Consider the following 14,600-nt stretch of genomic DNA (forward strand, 5'->3'; position numbering starts at 1 on the left):
GGGAAGGCAAGTGAATGTCAATGAGGCTATCCAAATTTCTGTAGTGGGATTTGAGGACTTTTAAGTCTCACAGGCATCCTGCTAAGGCCAGCAACACACAGAAGTCAGCCGGTTCAGGCAGTAGGGAAAATGGTGACAGAGCAGGACTATAGCTGACAGAAGGGCTGCATAGGCTTAGGTTAGCCCATGAAAACAGGCTCCAGAGAACCAGGGAGTAATGGTGCTCTGTGCCCATGAGTACTTGTCAGGAATTAGTGTTTGAAAGTCGCTTAAAGTATAAGCAAAGCCAGCAAGTGAACCTTGGGAAATTGCCACAGCTCTTCATCTTTTCCTTCTTCCCAAAAGCATAGCTATTAAAACCACAAGTGCTTTTATTTTATGGGATGAGCCTTTAATAAAATACTTGACATTTAGTTCCTTTGCTTATGTAATTTTTTATTTTTGAGGAGACTTTGTATTTTGCATGTGACTTTCTTGCTGCGTTCTCTAAGCCGTTTTTAAGAAACCATCCATGTAATTACAATACTCAGGCAAAGGCTCAGGCCCAGGCTGCTGGAGGTCAGCATCACAGCCCCACCTGGGAAGTACTTCTTATCAACATAGTCTATGATAGTTGTCACAGCCAGCATAGTCTCCTCACACGTGGGCTGGATTTGGTCAGCAGGGAGAACAAAACCATGAGTACCCGTGTCTCGCAGTTCAAACGTGTAGGAGAGAGGAATGCCAATTGTGTGGACCCAGTCCCGTGAGGAGCCTGAGTTACTGTCTGTGAATTTCAAAATAGAGAGGAGATATCTGTATTAAGCATGGTTCTTTGAAAATACTTCTTGCTACAGTCAATGCAAGTTTATACCAGAATCCCTGAACCAAGCAGTAACCATATATCACTGTGACACAGAAAACAGAGTTTCTAGGTGCTGTAATTCTTAACTATAGTAAAAGTCTTCCATGGAGTTTCCTAAATGACACAGTTATTCATAAAAGGGTATTGTACAGTAACAGAAGATGAGTTTCAGGGATTCTGTCTTTTTCCCATTTTACTGTTATTAGTGTGGGGTACAAGATGGATTTGACATTTTTCTGTGCTTGTACTTAATTTCCTACATTGACACTGACTAGAATTTCTCTTTATATTTATTTTTAAGCATAATTTTGGTCAAATCTGAAAAATTTCTGGCTGCTTCCCTGTATCTCTGTTCATCTTCCTCATGGATCATTTTTCTTACCTATTCAGTACAAACCCTGGCAAAATGCAGTCCTAGGCACATTACACTGCATTGCTCATGCAGTGTGTGACTCAGGGACTGGCACTCGGGGACTGGCAGAGACAGCCACTGGAATATGCAAAACATATGGGTTCTGGAGCCAACTACTTACTGTTCTCACTGACTAGCATGACTTATTGCTTACTGGGAAAATATTGGGTTTACTAGGCAGTCTCTAGGGCCCTCAATCCTCTTTGTAAAGGCTGTCAACTCATATTAGCTGTGATGTGTTCGTGATGTGGCCATACAGTCTATTAGACACAGGGCTGAAACCGATATATTTCACACAAAATTGCAAGCAGCTGCCATGTGATAAGGTCTGATGGAGTAACTGTAGACCTGATTGGGATTTTAATTTTTGCGTGATTCCAGTGAAGACAAATAGGAGTTTTGCTGCTGACTTCAGCAGGGTCAGGATGATTTATCACCAATCTCCTTCTGTCCTCTGTGATGTATCTGTGAGGAATGCATGTAGGAACTAACTTCTGATCAATGCTTCATTCGTTCCTACAGTCAGCTTTATAACTTACAGAGTTATCTTGTATTCAAATGACTGCTGCTTGCATGTTCCACCAATCCAGCCCTTTAAATATTACTCAAAGTAGAAACTCAGCAAAACAGTACTTGCTGATGCCTGTGACACAAGAATTCTTTGAAAAACAGAGCAATCAAAGAGAGACATAAAAAAACTTACACAAAATTGAAGCAGTTGATCCTACTCTATAGATGGTCCCATACTTTCCTGTCAATGCAGCAGCTGCTTCCTTTGCAACTTGCATCTGGAAATTCAAAATAGGAACAGCATTGTCAACAGTGGCAGTACCTTTGGCAAGTATTTTGGGTGGACCAAAATTTTCATCTCTTTCAGCTTTACATTTACATATGATCAGCTTTAAGTTTTGATGTTACTTCAGGTCTTTAGAGGAACCCATTAGAAACATTTGGACAAATCGTTATTGATTTTTAATGCAATTTTTATTAAAATTATAAAAATTACTCTGCTACTAGGTAGAGATGCTATTTGCTTTACTGTAAAGCTAGAGTCAGTATTTTGGTGCATTAAGAGTCTATGCTGTATAACACACTGGTAATGACTACAGCAGTGATTGATCTCTTACTCGTTTTATTGCTATAGAATCTGTATCCCACCATCTTTAGAAACTGAGCCACAGACTAAATAAATGAATTCTCAGATTACTAATATGAAGTCCAAACCCAAATCCCTCATGCTCTTGACTAGTCCTTCAACTATTGGAATCTTCATAAATACACACATGAGTGAATCAGAACATGCAGAAACTGAGGGAAGAAGTAACCAAGAAATAGGTGATACTTTGCTCCCATTTTTCCAAGAGCATGTTTGGAATGCCCTTTCTGGACACAATCATGATAACCATATATGTATAATGTGCTGGCATCCTAAAGTGCAAATTCATTCTTGTATGCAGCAGAAGTTGGTGCTCTTCTCCATTTACCTTGCATTGCATTAACCCTATCTGTAGTAGTTCAATTTTCCTGATTTAAGATGAAGAATTAGGATTTCTGGGACAAATAAACCTTACTGATGTGGAACAGAGAAGCAGTAACTCTAGGAGCCAAGTCCCTGAACAAGCCCAGCTCCTCTGAAGGAAGGCAAGAGGGCAAGTAAAGTTGTACCACATGCTACTGCCTGTACTTGCTCTCTGTGAATGTTGAAGATGAAAGTTTGGCCATACCAGTTCTTCACTGTTACTTGCAGGTTCAGTTGTGGAACCATATGGAGTGAGGATGAGCTGCCCATAGGAATGCATTGTTAAATAGCACACAATGTCACTCTTCTTGCTTCTGACAAACTGAGCCACAGCTCTTGTCTCAGGCTCTGATTCTGGTCCAGATCCACAGAAGACTTCACTGCTGCAGTTAAAAGATATACCAACACCTGGGAAGGAATACAAACACTACATCAAAGGAGAAATATGAAACACCAGTTCAGAGGGAACTGGGAAATTTACCTTGGAGTGTTAAGGCATTGTTTATGTGGGCAGGGGACTAGACAGCTCAGTGGGACTTTAGCATTACACTCAGTTGGTAGCAACTAAAATTTGCTACAAGATTGGAATATTTATTGCACGTTTACAGGATGTCTGCAACAAAAACACTCTGACACCACCACAGTGTACCACATGCCAGGGAAGCTTTGAAGGCTCCTTGAAATTCATGGCAAATGTAAATATTGGCTGTTAAGTGACTAACTCCTAACATTCCTACCTAGAGCTGATGCTTGCTCCTGCAGTGAATTAGACGTATAGTTACATTAGAGCAATTTTCTGCTCACAAAAATAAATATGGGTTGAAAGTCAATGAGTTAATGTTTTGACAAACCAGGATTTTATTTTCACATATGCCTTGATGACAACAAGGTGAATATTCCTTTCTTATAGAACTATATTCATCAGAAACTAGTTATTACTCTTGCTTTACATTTGTGTTCATGATCTGAAATACTTCAGACTTACTGCCCCAGGATGAATTGAAGTTTCGGTTCAGATCTGTGCCATAGCAGGTGCCATTATTATATGGAGAACGATTTTTTCTCCACAAACGTTCCTAAAGAAAAGTAATTTCAGTTACATCAAAAAACCTCAATGATGCATATGGCCCAGTGATTATATGGTGTAAAGAGTCCTTTATTTTAGACCTCTGCATTCTAACTAATCCAGGTATTGTAAGAGTGCAACTCTGCATGAAAGGGGGATAAAGCTTAGGGGCAGAACAATTCATCTACTACAGCCAGGCTGTCATCTGCCACAAACCTGCATGCACCCTGAAATAAGCCTCCTGAGCTTTTTTTTTTTTTTTAAAGTATGCTTTTTCTGTAGTACCCAACTGCTTCTGTGCAGTGTTGTACTCCTAAGGAAGACTTGGCATTGTGAGGGGTAAGAGATGATAGTGTTTCTGATTCAAGATTAATCCCTTTTTTCCTCAGCTAATCTTGCTACTGCTCCTTGGTTCCCTGGTATACTCACAGCTGTACTTGGTTCTGTGCAGACCTCACTGCACTGCCTGTATGAGCTTCCCAGCTGAACTACCTGTGCATCCAAGTGCAGTGTATGGTCTGCCCCAAACTTGCTGGGGAGCAAGCTGGGAGACAGCTTGATCCACGTGGTGCTAGGCTGAGCCTCTTGGGCCATCCCAACTTCCTGCTTTAAAAGAGGCTTCATCTGGGCTCAGACATCTGGAAGCATGGTGAGAGTGGCTGAAGACCAACATTTTGCATTATGCTCCATATCAGAAAAGGAAGATTATTTGGGAGGGCACACCTATTTCAAAACCAAATAGCCCAATATTTGACCAATTCTCCTCCTGTCCCATGAAAGCAGCTAAGACCCACTGGCTACTTAAGTGAGATCTTTTGTGAATAATGAATGACTCTTCTAGACATGCTTAACTCCATCAACCAGGCCTTGAGAAGTAAGCCCATCCCCAGAAACCCAAAAGCAATTGATCTTATGGTTTTGTCTTCCCAAGGCTCATAACATTTTCCAAGAATATTTAGCTCTTCAACCTCAAGGGACCACTGCTTTGCCAGAAGAAACAAAATGTCTCTGCCACGAGAGGATTTATGTGAGTATTGTCACTGTTTTCTGTTTAATTGCTGTGACTCTGTCTAAAAGGAGCAAAATGTGCTGGGCACATCTGACTTTCAGTCTAGTTCCTGGATTTTCACTACTTACTTTTTCCCAGGAATAGATGTAGCCATCAATATTGAGGACTGGCAAGACATAAAGGTCCAAATTCTGCAGAAATCTGCTTATCTTTGGGTCAGATTTGTAATTTTGAAGAATCTGAAAAGAAAAATTACAGAGCACTGAGCAGGGAATTTAGTGGTAATCACTGCAAACAGCAAGTTTAGAACTATCATCAGGTGATCACTCACTCCTGGATATCACCATGGTGTCCAACATCTACTTGATCCCCAATGTGCCAGGTACATTCTGTGCACATGGAACATTGCTATATCATAGCTTAGGGTTTCTTTATTTCAGGAGGACTGTGACATTTTGATTCAGAGAGGCTTGATCTAACAGCCACTGTGGGAAAAGGAGAGGTTGATACCAAATTTTGGAAGGCTTTGGAAACACTTCAGGTGGAGGAACTGGCACATGACCTAGTATTGTCCCATATCTCAAACTGTGATTTGCACTTTGGTCTCCACAGATATCTGTACTATATGCTAATTTTGCAAATCACATTTTAACAAAAAAGCATAATTCTTGGTCTCACAATAGGGAAGGGAACTGAAGTGTCCTAAGCGTTATAGTTTTCTTATTATCTAAATGGAAGAGTAAGGACTTACTTCTTTCACAAACCACTGACAGAAGGCTGGAGAGATCCATTCTCTAGCATGAATCCCACAGTCCATCCAAATTATCTTTTTGGGTTTATTTGATGGTTGACTGATCTGAGAGAATGTAAATAATTTAAAAACTGTTACATTACAATAAAATAGCTTAATGGAATACTGAAAGTAAAGGATGTACCTTGGTACACCATTGAGCCATCTGAGATTATTATTATTGTTATTATTATTACAGATATCTTTATGACAAGCTCTTTTTCCTAAAAGCCCCATCTCCGTTGTATCACAAGGCATGAGCTTTAAAATGTCTCTTGAGCAGGAGTGTCAACAGAACAGTTAATAGAACAGTTAATTTTTTTCCTTTTTGATTTGTATTAGTCATTCATGGCAGTAGTTGTTCCTAGTTGAAGATTTTGTAATTTTTTTTTTTTTTGGAGGGGAATCACAAAAAGGCAGGGAATCTAATACTACTCAGTGATAGGAACAGATTAGGCAATAACTAACCCAAATATTAAAACTATGGATTTTACTAGTGTGTTCAATAAAAAAATGTCCTAGAATACTGCTAGCAGAAGGGCTATCTGCTGTAAAAAGTACTAAAAATAACAAAAGCCTTTATCCTCACACAGAGCTGTTGCCAAGCTAGTTTCAGCTTGATTTTAATTTCTAAATAAGACTTCAGTTAAACTTGTAGTTTCCACTACATAATAGCAATAGCAAGCTCATGATGATAGTGTACATGCAAGTTGGCAAATCTTACTGTACTGCAGAGGAGTAAAACCATCTCCTGTTATTTCAGTGAATTGGGATGAACGCTATCTTAGGAAACATCTGAACCCTGTCTTCCCCCGAGTACTTTACTTTTTTCATTAAGATATGTTTTATTATTAAGGGAAAGTTCCTCCCCTACCTGTAGGTAATACATTGTTCGATTCTCAAATGTCTTCCCCAGGATGTGCTGAGTCACCAGCTCACTGTTGTTCTTCTGGATCTCAGTCATCCATTGATAAATCTGAAATAGTTGCAAAGAATTCTTGGTCCGAAGTGGGAATTTCCTTCTTTTTCCCACCTCCATTTCCAGATTGAAGCATTTTTTGTTTAGACAAGCAACATTTTCCTCAGAGTTTATTAAAGTCTGTGATGTCACAGTCATGGAAGGTGTTTCACATGCCTCTGTGCAAAGGCATGGTCATGTCTCACTGGGTGTTAAAAGAAAACATCACTGCAATACAACACGGATACTCCATTCTGGATCTCATTTAACATGCCCATCCTACTGGGTGTCTTCCTATTGAGTCCACCAGACACAAAGCCACACCATCAAATCTTCAAAACAGTATTGCAGTCTCTTCCCTATCAGCCCTGATTTTCCACTTCTGAGTCAGCAGCAGTCATCCTCAATGGGTAGCTCAACCAAAACATACATGGGGGTTAACTCTGTTCTCTCACTTTTATTATGCAGGTAAGAGAAAGAATTACTACCATGCTCTGTTTTGTCCACGTTTGCCAACTGGTCCATGAAACATGACACTAAGAAGTTGTCACTGCCCACCCCTATGACATTATTTTCTCCTAAAGTGTCAAAAATCTGCCCTTAAATTGCTTTTTTCTACAGATCTCCCACTGTTCACCTCTTCTTCTTCACTGGGATTGCAGACACCACAATAGTCATTGCACGTTGCATTTAGCTCAGCACCTGGAGCTTAAGAATGAATAAATACTAGAGATAAAGAATGACAGGGTAGAAAGGTGGCAAACCAATCAACTGAACCACAGAATATTATCTGCAAAACAACATGGCTTCTTCACACAGAGCATTTATGTTTTGGTAAGTGAGAATTGAGGATTTAATAAAAATCAATGGTAAATGCATATTCAATTCAATCAGGCTAGGATTCTAGTGAAGAGTAAGGACTGATTCTTCAAAGAAGAAAGCCAAAATGAGGTCCACTGACTTCAGCTGAGCTTTCTGCAATCAGAGTTAGCTGCTGTGGCATTTACAGAACAGAAAACAACAAAGAACACAAGCAGACTTAGGTTCTTCTTTACCTCTTCCATTGGATGGTAATCGGTGTAGACATAACCTCCTGAGACCTGTCTGTGGCTGCTCCTCTCCCTTGGCATGCTCTGATCCACAAGTTTCTGCACATCAGGTATCAGGACTCTGAAGGAAGGGGAAAGGGAAGATAGAAAACAATCCCGAACAGTTGCTGCAGAACTGCCATGGTGGGTACATTGCTTACATCAGCAAATGCAAGGATTTAACCTCTTCTGTAGTTAATTGCCTGGCAAAATGATCACCATCGTCATTATGGTTACTTTCATGTAAGACAAAGTTCAAAGTACTGAGGTTTTACAGGATTTTAACAATAAAGTAATAATTTTTACCAGACTTCTTTTAAAGTTGTCAATTTTCTACCAAGGAAAAATATTTCAAGATTTTTTTTTCTTCACCACTTCTATTTTTGAGCACAACTCTGAAAATACCACCTTTTGGGAAAAGGAGGGGAAAGAGATAAATTTAATATTAGGGATTCATTGTATTTTATTGAGAAATTTTCAATTTGCAGAGATTTCACAGAAATATTCATTGCAATTTGCAAAAATCAGAACAAAGCCCTTATTTCTGTCAAATAGCTCTTTTTGCTTTTTTTGCTACAAAAATAGCTCAGGAACTAGTATAACACAGACATGATTCCATGATCCAGGGAATCAATAAAACCTCCTCCTTGGCTTCAGTGGACTTTGGATCAGAGGCTGTTCTATCTCACTGCAATCAGCCCCTTATAATGGCTGCAAATCTGCGCTCATTGTAAATGCTTGCGATAAGACAATTGCCAAGGTAGCTCAAACACTGTTGATCTCAAATGCTGGAACTGCTAACAGGCTTTTCTGCTGACACTGGCACTGACTGGCATTTCTGGAAACTGCGCATAGGAAACTTTTAAGAGTAGTTACAGCTGACTTTCACTCTGAGCTTTGATGTTTATTCACATCTAAACTTCAAACTAAAATTCAGGCAGTGAAAATTCGCATGAACTGAAACCACACACATAAAATACCTTATCAGTGCTCTCGAGAATTGAAACCACAGAGCCTGACACAGTTGGAATATTGATGTCCTTATTATAATTTGTCATTTATGTCTCTATCATTGTATACCCAACTGTCATGTTACCTTCCCTGCACGTCAGCTGCATTCTAAAGGGTGGTTCCTACTTTGAATCTGTTATAGGAACTTTGACTCTATTATTGTTTTACTCATCTCAGCCTCTTTGCAATACAAAGCAAAAATTTTCGTCTTTACTAATAATTACTCATCTCTGTCTGTAGAACCCTATGTAAGGTAGATACAGTTCTGGCCAAGGGAAAACACAGTTAAGCTGCTAATTTCAGTTTAAGCTTTAAATTTCCACTAGAATCAGTTGCAACCATTAGAAAATAAGGAGTCTTGACATAAATAAGAGGTTAAATATCTTCCGGAACATTGTCTAAGTACTGAACATCTAAACCTCATGCTAGATAATTTGTTCTGGCTCCAGCCTCATATCTCTTCATCTCTGGTTGTCAGGGCATCACACTTACTAAAGGAACTTGTCAGGCAAGATGCAGAATGTCAAGATCAGCTTTAACTCAAAACAGCTTTGAAGTGACATCAATCCTCCTTAAACTCATCTTTGATTGGTAAATGTCAGTGTATGTCCACAGACCATTTGTCATCAGCCCTGAATGACTACAGGATTGTTTATATTAAATACAGCTAAATTAAATTAGCTACTGATTACCTTAAAAAATCAGTTCCAAATGGGAACAGGACTGTGAGAAGAATAGATCTTATCTAATCCCATTTGCCTTTATAAACACTCTTTGTATCTGGATTATGATTTCTGATTGTAAATTAGGGAAGATGAGGTTGGGTAGGTGTGATAAAGCATCATGGGACATTTGCAGGTTGTGGCTCCCAGTCATGTGCACAGTGGACACCAGCCACTGGGATCCTTGTCCTAAGCTGGGATGTCTCTTTTGGCTGGATGGTGCCAGCCTGATGAAGGGGATAGGGGTAGAAAAATGAAGCTTTATAAGTGGCTGAATATTCACTTTGAAAGGTCTCTTTTCCAAACCAGAGGAGCAACAAGAGATGGGGAAGGGAAAAGGAGAGCTAGAGACTGCTTCCCTGCAGTGATACCAATTAAACCTTTGGGCTCTCCGCAAGAGAGAGGACCCTGCATTCAAATACCCATGCTTTCCAAGAGCAAAGCATGCTCCAATAAGTAGTGGTTATACCAAGTTTGGCCTCTCGAGTTTAGACTAAAAACAGAGTCACACATCCAAGTGCCATCCTCTCAGTGACCACTAAGAATGCCACAGCAGGAAACAAGACAGATTGGGCTATCTCAGGTTTCAGTTTCAAATTCACAGTCCAGATGGGTGGAAGGTAAATAAATAGGGCAGAGGAGAATGTCCTTTTAAAGGTTTATACAGCATCTGTACATTTGGCTGGTCAAGGGAGATTGGAGGCTTTCGGAGCAAAGGTTGAGTTCTATTGCCAGTACTTGCTGACTGTTCATCAAACAGGGCTTGGTCCTTTTGTGATAGCAAGGGAGATTGTTAGAGATAGCCTTCCCCATCAAGGTATTAGAGATTGTACCTGTAAGAGATCATATGCTGATCTAAACTGTCTTTCACCTCCTGCACCAGAGGGGCTGGGACTCTTACGTGCAGCTCTTCTCCAGCCCTGATGCCTTCAGGTAGCCGGGGCTTCCACAAATCCAGCTACAATGGAGTAGTTGCATATCAACAAATGAAAGACATTTTCCTTCAAATTGTCCCCATAACTCTCCAGTCATCTGTTCACAGAGCACACAGCACAGGCTTTGTTTCTTTTATTGGCTCAAGCACCACTGGTAAGGAGCAGCACTTTCACAGACCCATGCAAAGAAACTAACTTCTTCACATAAACTCCTTCAGGTAGCAGAAGGGCAATTCCACACTACACTACAACTAAAAAAAAGTTAGATAAAGCTTTTTCCAGTTTTCTTTAACCTTCATTCCTGTCCTGAGCTACATGCATATCTGGTTTATAGCCAAAGCCCCCACTCTGTTTGGCACGTGTAGTTATTTTTACTTACCATTAAGGTACTGCAAAGAAGCTGAAGATGCTGGACTTGCTGAAATGTTTCTGGCACAATATGCAAAACCTGATCCCTGGAAATTCAGTAGAGAAATATGATCAGTTTTAGCGTCTTTTAAAGTATCCATAATTTCATAAGTCAAAAGGAGATACTTTGTTATGTAGAAGGAAGACAGAGCATGTAACAGTGCTGCTCCAACAAAAACAACTCTAAAATAAGAATTTGTGGAATGTTTTAGCTGCAAATAGAATTAAGTGATGTGACTTTTCTGTTGCTAGAGCATTAGCCACTCTGCTTCCTTGTCAGTGTCAGTCCTTCACCACACCAGCTTCACAGAAGCCAGCTGATTGCATGAGCCCTGAGGTATGTTTCTGCTTTTGCAGGACCAGGACTAGAATAAAGGCTTTGGTAATACATGATGAACTGTTTATTTGATAAGATGCCACTTTCTTCCCCTCACATTTGGGATTTATTCAATTGTTCCCAATTAACTTTGTGTTTGGCTAGTCTATTTCAGCATCCGGAAAATTTTGATAGTTATAGTAAATGAATATTGCTAAGAGCTTGAGATGACCACAAACTGCCTGTCATGAGAACGGCAAATTTATTCCAAAACAGTGAATATTGTGGTCTCCAGAACTGCATATTCTTACTCAATTCACATGAAATAAAAATTTCTAGTACAGAATCTATAATTTTATATTTCTAGAAAAGACACAGAGAATCTAGTGTCTTAGTATATATTTTCATGAGATCCCATGAAACTTTCATTTACTATAGGCTTAATCTGATGAAAATATTTCAAGTTTACAAAGAACAAATTAAAATGGATGGAAATGCAGAAAAAGCAAACCTATATTAAACCTATATTATTTCTATATTTAAAAAGCCCTTGTAGTTATTTTTGTCTGGGTTTCTTTGTGTTCATTCAGATCAGCTTTCCAGGACTGACAGCAAATGTGATGTTTCTAGTGAAAGGGTTTTGGATGTTGATGACTATATTGCATTACTGAAGGTGAGAGAGCAGTTATCCAGTACTGATAGAATGGAGAACCCTAAAAACTTGCTTATTTGCTAGCAACTGGAAACTATTGCTTCACAGTCTTTTTTCACAGTGACTTCAATGGGTCTTGGAGTCTTCACAGGACAAGAACAACAAAATGAAAATTTTACATTTTAAAGCTTTTGTAACAGAAATTCTTGTTGCAAAAGCAAGCCGTGGTCATTTTATCCATCAATATAATATGCTCTCATCATCTGAACTGCAACTGCCATCTTTTGTGCTTCTGTGCAGAAATGTACAATTATCAGCTTAATATACATACAAATAGAATTCACTATTCATTCACTTTATCCCCAGAGAAATAGGGGGATTTGTAGTTTTTTTACATCTCTCTTGAAAATATCACCTTTGCTGATAGAGAACTCGATAGTTAGAACAGGCAGTTTACTGCTGGTTTATGAGATGCTGATAGCCCTATATCCATGGGGCAAAGTGATTACATTTGCATTGCTCACAGCAATGGTACGACAATCATGTTGTACAGATTGGTAAAACAGTCATGATATCTTTGTAATAAACCTTGTAGATGCAGGATAAACATCTTTGCTAGTGGAATAAACATCTCAGCTGCAGTTCAGAGTTTATTCTCTCTAAATGCCTAGGCTTGCTTTGTTCTTTGTCTATCAGGAAGGGAAACAATATCCTGTAATATCTTTCTATCCTCATTGACATTATGTCTTAATTACACCAAATCAGAGAAATTCCAGACAGTCAGATTGCTGCCAGATGGCCAGCTCTTATTTACTGATAAACCTTTCACAATAGCCAGTGTGGAGACAAACCATTTTTAATAGTAAACTAAGATTAGAAAGCCTACATTGGTTTATGATTATGGACAGAGTTTCTCAGTGGGGAAGTGCAAAGTCAGCCTATGAGACCCCATGAGAACTACATTTCAAAAATTCTACAGTTAAGCTTTTTTAACAAATTAAAGGACTTTTCTCAGCACAAGCTGTGTGTCCTTGGATACTCATAGATTGGATATTTCATTTCATTGTTGAGCAGATGACAATGAAAATGGGCTTTACTAATAATTTTGTCTTTGTGCAGGTGCTGTCCACCCAAGTGACACTGACCATTCAATACCTGTTTTTAAATTCCGTGCAAGTACTCGACAGGTTCAATTCTGGGCAATAATTAGAAATAAAAATGAACAATACATTAGCAAGGATCTGTTGAATTCTATTAATGGAAATCAGGTTCTAACTGCATCTCTGACACAAATCTAAAGACTAAATATTATCCTAGGAAACAACACATTTTGAGTATTGACTCTGTATGCGCTGCTAGGAGATTTTCCATGAGAGCTGCTGAATGTGTACGCAATGAAGGAACTTACTTGCTGTAGGTATTGCTTGGCTTTCTGTCCTTTTTATGACTATATTCTAGGGATACATTTAGTCTAGAGGCATTCAGCACTGGACTACTTTCTCTGTTTACTTTAGGAAATTCCCTGTATAAACTTGTATGTGGATAGGTGGCTTCCACACTATGCTCATGCCCACCCTGAAGATCTCAGCAGCCACAATGGCAGTTACCTATCATTCCATGAAAGTTGAGGGTGAATGAAATAAAAATAGCTTAGATAGACAAACAGTGTAATTTTACATCACTCATTTTCTGAAGTGGAACTGAGAATGGAAAATAAAGCAAAACTAGAGATTTCATACTTTTCAAAACATTAATCAGTAATAAAAAAAATGTGATAATCTCATTCTCTGAACACCTTGGAGTGAAAATTGTGTAAAATAACTCCCTTAGCTTTTTTTTCCTAATTGTTACTGATTTCCAACAGGGCTTCACTATCTTTTTCACATAATCTAATCTGTGTTTTATTAATAGATATAATTTTGCTCAGTCATACCCCTTGCTTTATACTCAGAAAAGGCATTTTACTCCGGCAGCATCTAGTTTCAAAGTTCATTATGAAAGAGGCTAAGCCAAATGAATTTCAGCTAATGGAAACAGAGCATCCTGAGATGAATTTGAGGGCCATTCTGTGGCTCCAACTGCTGTAGCTATATCTTTGTTGGCTTGGATTTGATTCACTCATTCTTCATTTCCCGTCTTTATGTTTTCTTTCCCAATCTTACAAAGCTTTCAGCTTAGTAACCCTGTGTCCAGTTTTTCAGCTCATAATTGTTATTATTATTCTTACACAGTTTCTGGGAATGTCACTGCCTGCACAATTCTTCATGAAACCCTGTTCACACTCACCTGTCATATTGCAATTTCAAGCTGAATTTTCCAGGAATTAGTATCCCCAGAGAAAAGACAATCCCAAGAGAAAGCCGCATCTTTCTGCGAAGAGCCCAGCACTGACAGTTCAGGACTAAAGAGGAGGAGGATAAATCTGGACTGAACACGTGATTTGTACAATTATAATATACAACTAGACTTATCCTGGAAGGCAGCCTGCCCTTGATAAATCATTAACTTCACTTGTAAATAGTTCTACTTTTTCTTAATTCTTAAAAGTCTGTTCCACACCCCAAAACACAAACACAATTAGCAACATTCTTACTGAAACACTCTAAGAACTAAGAACATTTTTCTTTTTGTCACCTTTCTATCTTTGAAAATGTTTTGTGACAGAATTGGTAATATTTAGAGAAAGTGTTAGCTGCAAGATCTATGGCAACTCATGAAGATTAGCTTACAAAAATCATAGAGATAGGGAAGAAAAGAGAAACGGTGGTAAAACAAGCTCCATCCCTACTCTCTTTCTTTTTGTGTTTGTGCCTTTATGGATCACTTCTGTGACCTCTTAACTGCAATTCTATCACTTACCTAACTTAAAA

The 14,600-nt window shown here is 38.9% G+C and overlaps 1 protein-coding gene across 1 annotated transcript; it reads right to left on the reverse strand.

Annotated features, from left to right (window-relative positions):
* Positions 1 to 369: 369 nt before the first annotated feature.
* Positions 370 to 14,137, reverse strand: CPO (carboxypeptidase O). The gene is made up of 11 exons (XM_085066207.1): positions 14,017 to 14,137; positions 10,734 to 10,809; positions 10,253 to 10,377; positions 7,654 to 7,768; positions 6,515 to 6,616; positions 5,602 to 5,706; positions 4,979 to 5,089; positions 3,761 to 3,851; positions 2,981 to 3,183; positions 1,960 to 2,044; positions 370 to 766 (listed from the first exon to the last, which is right to left on the reverse strand). Exons 1-11 carry the CDS (start codon positions 14,094 to 14,096, stop codon positions 498 to 500), a joined length of 1,362 nt encoding a protein of 453 aa, XP_084922333.1. The 5' UTR covers positions 14,097 to 14,137; the 3' UTR covers positions 370 to 497.
* Between the last annotated feature and the right edge of the window lie 463 nt (positions 14,138 to 14,600).

Source organism: Lichenostomus cassidix, chromosome 7 (genome assembly GCF_008360975.1).
Source record: "Lichenostomus cassidix isolate B80296 chromosome 7, HeHo_3.0, whole genome shotgun sequence".
In the NCBI taxonomy this organism is placed as follows: domain Eukaryota; kingdom Metazoa; phylum Chordata; class Aves; order Passeriformes; family Meliphagidae; genus Lichenostomus; species Lichenostomus cassidix.

Excerpts from the sequence above, each read along its gene's own strand:
- CPO (XM_085066207.1), bottom strand. The coding sequence starts at position 14,096 with ATGCGGCTTTCTCTTGGGATTGTCTTTTCTCTGGGGATACTAATTCCT. Across the intron at positions 5,090-5,601 it reads GTCAGTGGTTTGTGAAAGAA|ATTCTTCAAAATTACAAATC; the intron begins GTAAGTCCTTAC and ends TTTTCTTTTCAG. Across the intron at positions 3,184-3,760 it reads CTTCAATTCATCCTGGGGCA|GTGTTGGTATATCTTTTAAC; the intron begins GTAAGTCTGAAG and ends ATTCCTTCCCAG.